Source organism: Phragmites australis, chromosome 16 (genome assembly GCF_958298935.1).
Source record: "Phragmites australis chromosome 16, lpPhrAust1.1, whole genome shotgun sequence".
NCBI classification, from domain to species: Eukaryota; Viridiplantae; Streptophyta; class Magnoliopsida; order Poales; family Poaceae; genus Phragmites; species Phragmites australis.
In genome coordinates, this window is record NC_084936.1 from 20470230 (window position 1) to 20477968 (window position 7739).

Sequence of the window (7739 nt, forward strand, 5' to 3'; positions counted from 1 at the left end):
GATTTCCACAAGCGGTTAATATAAGGAACCTACTGTGGAAACGGACTTTATTTTTACAGTTAGTTTACATAAGGAATCGCCTGCGAAAATGAAACATTCCACAGGCGATTCCTTATGTGAACCACTTGTGATAATGGAGTCCATTTTCACAGGCAGTTTCTTATGTTAACCGCATGTGGAAACGAAGTATTCCACATGAGGTTTCTTATATTAACCGCATGTGGAAATCATCTGTGATAATGGAGCTATTTACACAAGCGGTTCACATAAGAAACCGCATATGAAAATTAATTTTTACAGGCGATCCACAACCGCACGAGGCTCAGCCTACTACTCAAGCGGATTATCATATGAACCACCTGTCGAAATGAACAGTAGGTATGTCGAAAAATAGTTTTTATAGTAGTGCTTGTTGGATCAGACGCCAATAAAGAAAGTATCTGGGATTAAGGGGGGAAATCACTCAAGTGATAAGAAAGTCAGTCCTGATAAATATGGGAGACGCTATTCCTCAACAGCCTTCAAAATCCTTATATCTCAGTCTTATATATATAGCTTTAGTAGAAGTCTACGTTACTGCATATTGAAATAACACATGTGGGATGTTAGATGTTGATATAATGGATGGGAGTGAATAAGAATAATTTTGTTTGAGGCAATTTACAATAAGTCGCCCCCAATAAACATATACTTTGCCTTCTTTTTGCCCTGCTAGGCAGCTGGGGTTGTCATTTTCTCGTGCGTGCGCACAAGCAACCCTGCCCTCTCACACAGTGCATACCAGTCACATTCTTCTCTCCCATAGTTGGAAACAAATCTCTGTATCCTCTCTGTATTTATACAAATCTGTCACTTTCTTCCTCATCTGTTTCCAGCCCTTTAATACCAGAACCTAACCAAGTCAAGTCGAAAACACAACAAGAAACCAATCTAATTCCTCCCTAATACAGTATCTTTCTTGACATCTTGAGAGAAGAGGGAGAAAGGAGAGAGCCGTGGTTCTAGTGTGCTAGAAACACACACAAAAAAGAGAGGCACAACACACAAGCAGAAACAAACACTTCCCAAGAACGCCAAGAACCTTCCTTAGCTTCCGACGCTTTGCCCGTTCGATCCCTTGCACTAACGCGAGCCGCTTGCGCCAGTGCGCGCGCCCACGGTGGCGAAAGGCTGAGGGGCTGCATCAATGGAGGCGGCAGCGTCGGCGCCGGACCTGTCGCTGCACATCAGCCTGCCGAGCAGCGCTGCGTCGCCGTCGACCGCTCCGGGGCTGGGCGATGGAGGTGGGGGGCGAGGTACGGCGGCGGGAGGGGACCCGTGGCGACGCCTCAATGGGTCCACGGCGTCGACCGAGCTGTCGCTCTCGCCGCCACCGCCTCAGGAGGGGCCTGCGGACGTCCTTCCGTGGCGGCTGCGGCCAACAGCAGCCAATTCCTCCTCCTCCCCGGCGGAGGCGGCGTTACTCCCGGTGACCGTGCCGAGGCTTTCGCTCGACGCCGCGGCGTCGGAGGAGGCGGCGCGGGCGCGGCCAATCAACGGGGTGCCCGTCTACAGCAGCCCGCGGGCCGCTGGCGCTCCGTTTCTGGGCGTCAGCGACTACAACCCCTACCACTACTCGGCGTGGCCCTCGTCCCTGCGCTCCACGACGTCCCAGGCCGCGGCTTCCGCGGCGGCGTTCCTCGCGCCGTCCGCGTACCACCGGATGCTGTCGGGCTCGGGCACCGGCCGGCTCCACATCCACGGCGTGCTCGCCGACACGCTCCGCGGCTACGGCGGGCATCACCAGCACATAGGCAGCCTGGCCTCGGCCCACTACATGCCGAGGCTTCCGACCTCCCGGCGCGGCATGCGCGCGCCGCGGATGCGGTGGACGAGTACCCTCCACGCGCGCTTCGTCCATGCCGTCGAGCTCCTCGGTGGCCACGAGCGTGAGTCAAATCGTCCCCACTTCTTTTCCTCACTTCCACAGTACTGAAATTCATTATCCACACAAACATTTCTTGGCAATCTTGGATCATTTCTTGTGGGATTAATCCCCCTGCTTCTCTGGGCACACAGGGGCGACGCCGAAGTCGGTGCTCGAGCTAATGGACGTGAAGGACCTGACGCTAGCGCATGTGAAGAGCCATTTGCAGGTGAGTTCCGAGCTCCGGCCCCCTATCTATCATCTCTCTCTTGCAGTACTAGTACCGTGCGATCGATTCTTTAGTTCTGTGTTGTTCTTCTTGCCACTGTTCTTGTTCTTGTTGGGGCTCATGTACAAGGAGGTCCAATCTTGAGATGCCTGGGCACAGATTCCGATGGATGTGTGCAGCAAGCGAAGCTGAATGAGAGAGAAACCAGCCAAGAAACTGCCATCCCTAGAGAGAGGAGAGGGGGAGCTAGCTAGAGAGATGAGATGTGTGGGAGTGTGTGCAAGAAAAGGTGCCATCATTGCACAATAATGCAATATGTGTCTGCTCCTGCCGCCCAATCCCCAAAGCAGTGAGCACTCAGCGAGGCAACAGGGGGAGGGAGAGAGGGGGAGGGAGACAAGCCCATAGCAATTTTCTTTGGCCATTTCTTGGTGTTGTGTTTTGCTGCGATGCAATTTCTCGAGCAATCCTTTAAAATCTGCTGTTCTTTGCGCCTTTCCGTCCCCATCCCAAATATATAGTGTGTCTGCAGCTTTGCTTTCGTTGTCATCCTTTTCTTGCTGCTCCTTTTCCAGATGTATAGGACCGTGAAGAGCACTGACAAGCCTGCAACCTCCTCAGGTAAACAAAGCCATCCCCCTTGCGCATCCTCCGTTAATTGAAGTCTTATCATGTGTTCTTCCTCTAAAACTCACTGACAATCAACGTCTCCGGTTCCTTAATTGATTAGGGCCGGTCGACGGCGGTGGCTCCGGCGACGACGACCCCCCGAGTGCCACGCAGGCTCCGGACGTCAACCCGCAGCCGTTCACGGGAAACCGGTCAGCCTCATCGGAGGGCGCAGCAAGCCATGCCCATGCTGGTGGCGGCGACGTCGATGACGTTGAATGCTCCTCGGCCGACGATTCCGATGGCTGCAGAGCGCGCAGCGCTTCATCAAAGTATGAGTACTTCCTAGTCATGTCTTGATCCTCGTCGTTGCACGAATCTAATTTTGTCAACAAAGTTCTACAATGTGAAACTGCTAAAACTCAAAAGATGTTCGGCCCTACACACGTACACGCGCGCGCGCCCAGAGAAAGAGAGAGAGAGAGATATCTGCCCTTGACTTGATCAGCAGCATGGCAATGGCATCTCCAAGAGTCTGTGCTAGTACTGTAATGTAGTTTCTTGGGATTTGGCATTCTCCTCTTATCATCTTTCTCTCTCTAGGAAGCAGCTGCTTTTGCCTTTGCTGAGGCCTTTGACCTGACAACTTGCATGCATGCAACTAGAAATGTGAACTCAAGCACTTATGCATCATACTAGCTACCCGTGCTCTTCAACTCATGATTTTACATTATATTGCACGTTCAACTCTCTCATTACACATTAGCAACACTATTATGTGCAACTTCCTTAACTTATTGAGGTGCAAAATAGGAGGACATAAGCATGTTAGTGAAGATACAATACTCTCTCTCTCCTGATCTTATTCTGAGCTCCTGTGCATGACTTTCTTGTGAGCCCAACCGATCCCAGAATCGATGATATTTGCTGTTAACTTGGCTGCTAAAGCCACTGTCAAAAAAAAAAGTGCCGGTCAGGAGGACTTGTATTTATGTCAACGATCTTCTCTAGTCTCCTCACATATTAAAGTCATACATAACTAACACCAGTGGCGAATCCAGGACCACCAAGTAGAAGAATCAGTTCTTCTCACCCCACGGATCCACCCTTGACTAACACGTTTCTTGACAATATATAACGGTAGACTTAGGTAAGTGTAAAAAAATACTTCTGCTTTAATTAAAAAGAGGTACGTCCATAGGCTTCTACCTCAAGTAGCTCTACATAGTAACAGTGTCACAAAATAATTATGAATTTAGGATGCATGATATATTATTGAATATTTTCAGATAAGAATGGTATATTATTAATTGCTAAATACGGTAAACAAATGGGTTCATGTCACTTAACACTTTGCATTTATTTGAGCACCAATATTGTTACGCATAGAAAACATTTGAATTTGAAAAGAACTGAGAAAAAAAATCAGATTATATTGGCTTGCATATTAAATAAATAAAAATAGATTGGTGTAAGCTCCTGATAAGTAGGTTCAGATCACTCGTAAGCGTAGGAGCTTTTTGAGGGAGTATTTTAGCGCAGGAAGCACCGAAGCATCTCTTTGACTGTAAACGCATATCATCATCCATAATAAAATATGTTGCAACGATTAGTATTTAGCAATCAAGGTACTGTAGTGTGTTGGTGGCGAAGCATATGTGGTTTATTAAGGGAGAGCTCTGTTAATTAGTTCATTGCATTGTCATATCTGATATACCGAGTACAAAAGTATGGCATCATTTTATCTCTATCTGTCTGTAAAAAAATATTAATGATCTATACAATAATGTACAATAAACGGCAACAGTTGTGGATACAAAAAACCGTATCATAAATATTTCATAGAATTGTACGTACTCCATTAGTAGTGAGCGAGACATGCATGAATCCATGCCGTAATCGAACTTGGCAAGCTGGAGTAATTTGGGACATGGCGTTCCTTAATTCCCATGGGCAACAAGCGCAGTGATTGATCGTGATGCTGTTCATGTACTGCAAACAATTGTGCAATATAACCCTTTCAATGGCCCTGTTGCCAAGAAAATTGAGGAGCTGCATGTACTTGACCTATGGCTACCTAGGCATTTTGTGGTGATTGCTGCCACAGTGCCACTACGTACCCTTACTATTCTGAATTAAGAGCATGGCAAATGGTAGCAGCATTATGCACCAGTCGAGTAATACTGCTTGCGTGTTTTGTTAACTGCAAGCTGCACTTGTATATATAGTAGCAGTAACAAATTTTTCAAACAAAAACTTCTCTTCAGAGATCAATGGCTACCATCAAGTGCATGCAACAACAACGTAGACGCCCATCGTTCTGTTGGCGTTTCATTCACCATTGAGGTACATATGATGCTTCGTTAATTCTCTTTCATCAGTTCATTACTCTACTCTCACACTAATTAACATGAGTGTGCATTTGGATCAGGACGAGGACATGGAGCCTTGTAGATCAGATGGCTTGCAGCAGGTACCCAACCATGAAATGAGCAGCCCTAGCCTGGAGTTCACGCTGGGACGACCGAACTGGAACGGTGATGCAGAACATGACTAGCAGCACGATCTAGACACATTCACTGCACATTATTAATTATTTCAGCTATACTGCTTACGATCATACTTTGATCGGTCTCTGCATCGTCAAAATTATAGCAATGTGATGAAACAAAAGAAGGAACGGTGGTTTTGTGTTCAGTCCGAAGAACACATCATAGTCTCTCTTTGTCTTTCTTCTTTTTTTTTCCATAACATTGTCTTTCTTTTTTTTTAACTAGTAGTTTTTTTTTGTTAACTTTCTTCTTTCTTGGGGCACGAAACAAAAGCATAGCAGTTTGTTCATGAGGGTAAGCTAGGGAAGGGAGCTTAAAGTCATTTCTATCTCGTCAGGTCGGTTACTGACAGAATGTATCATGTTGCACCTGGGAAAAAAAAGGAAATCTAACTAGAAAGTGATGATTTTTTCTCGTTTTGTGATATATATATATATATACACGCGCACAAGAGCGCATTTTTATTTCTTTTTTCTTCTCCTATATATTTGGTCATAACATTAGTTGAGTATTTTCCAAACACTATTACAGAAGGAGTCATCTCTGTCCTCTTTCACTAACAGTTCAGAAATAACTAGCATAATAAGGTATCACTACCGGTTCATAAGTTGAACCGATAGATCTAACCGTGAGCTATTAAGAATCAACAATGATAGTTGATATCACTACCAATGCATACTACGAACCGACGGTGATAATTCTTATCATTGCCGGTCCATAAGCTTACTGTCAGAGCAATAATTGAGACAATACGAACTAGCAGTGGTAATCATTATCTCTTTCAGTTCATATTCCAAACTGGTAGTGATAAAGATTATCATTGCCAGTTCATAAGCTCACCGGTAGAGCAATAATTGAGTGAATACAAATCAGCAATGATAGCTATTATCTCTACTGGTTTGTATTCTAAACAGTCAATGATAACTCTTCTATAAATCTCGAGTCCATCTCCCTCAGTCCGCTACCCATCTCATTTCACTCCCAATCTCCAGAAAGCGATCCCGATAGGTAGTAGCAGTCGAAGTGGTGCGATGGTCACTGTCGCCACTTCGACCATCTCTACCACTTGGGCCCATCTTCCACTCGTCGTCTCCCGATCCCGAGCCACCTGGCGGCCACCCTTGTTTCCCCGAGCCCTTGCCATCTTCCGAGCCCGTCTTCCACGTCCTCCGAGCCCGTCACTGTCTACCAAGCTGGAGCCACCTCGCAGCCACCCTTATTTCCCCAAACCTTGGCTATCTACTGAGCATGTCACTGACCTTGCCATCTCCCGAACCCATCGCCGACCTCACTGTCTCCCCAAGCCCATCACCCTGTTTCCTCAAGTCTGAGCCATCGTCCCGTCTCCCGAGCCTGTCGCCCCATTTCCTTGAGCCCAAGCCATCATCCCGTCTCCCAAGCCCATCACCCTGTCTTCCCAACTAAACGAGTGGCAAGTTGAGTATTCAAGATTGTGGCAATAGGCAGATCTAAATGAGTGGCAGAAAACATATTTGCTTCAAGATGATTGTATTTTTCGCCATTCATTTAGATTTACTATTGTCACTCAGATAGCGCAGATGTAAAATGGATAGCACAATATTGTTGTATCACGAGCTCTTTGATGTATAGTGTAATACTACAAACCTAGATCCCAATATAAAGAGCTCCTAGTGCAATAGCTTTGCAACATCCGTTCTTATTTGTTATTGTGGTTTTAACAAGATTGTATTTTCAAATTAGGATCAAGCTTGAGCATGCGGATGAGTGTGCCTTGCGGTGCAAAACCGCTCTACCAGGAGCTAGGAGCTCTGAGAAGTTTTGCACCATATGGTGTATTGATCCTAATGTTGATTGAGATTCTACTGCGATTTTAGATTTAGATATATACTCTACCACAAACATTTAGGTATTGGGTCTCTATCTCAACTTGAAACAAATTTCCATGCTAAAGAGTTTACGGTAGAGTATTTTTGTATATGTGGATGAATTATCACTGCCGGTTCTCGGCTTGAACCAGCAGTGATAGTTGGATTATCACTACCGGTTTAATTTAAGGCTTGAACCGGTAGTGATACTTACTATCACTATCGGCACATAAGCCGATAATAATAATCTATGATTATCACTTCTGCTAATTCATTGTCGGTTCCAAACCGACAGTGATACCAAATTTGAACCGACAGTGATACCAGTTTTGAACCGACAGTGATAACATGTTATGTAGTAGTGAGATCAACTAATATGAACTACTTAACCAATTTAAATGAAATGCTGTGTGCATGTTTAGAGTGTACTGTTGCAATTACTCACTTTTGATCTGTATAAGTGGCAGTCACGTTGTATGTACAAAAAGATATTCTTACTATCTAGTCTTAAGTTCAAGAGACAAAATTGTGGCTCTGCACATCGTAAGTTTGAGCCAATATATGGCTAGAAAACACTGGAAACCACATGATGCGCA

The 7739-nt window shown here is 45.5% G+C and overlaps 1 protein-coding gene across 1 annotated transcript; it reads left to right on the forward strand.

The window, feature by feature from the left end:
• The first annotated feature begins 733 nt into the window (after nt 1-733).
• On the forward strand, nt 734-5707 carry LOC133896354 (probable transcription factor RL9). The gene is made up of 6 exons (XM_062336942.1): nt 734-1928; nt 2059-2135; nt 2711-2756; nt 2866-3076; nt 5012-5090; nt 5176-5707. Exons 1-6 carry the CDS (start codon nt 1187-1189, stop codon nt 5299-5301), a joined length of 1281 nt encoding a protein of 426 aa, XP_062192926.1. The 5' UTR covers nt 734-1186; the 3' UTR covers nt 5302-5707.
• The last annotated feature ends 2032 nt before the right edge of the window (nt 5708-7739 follow it).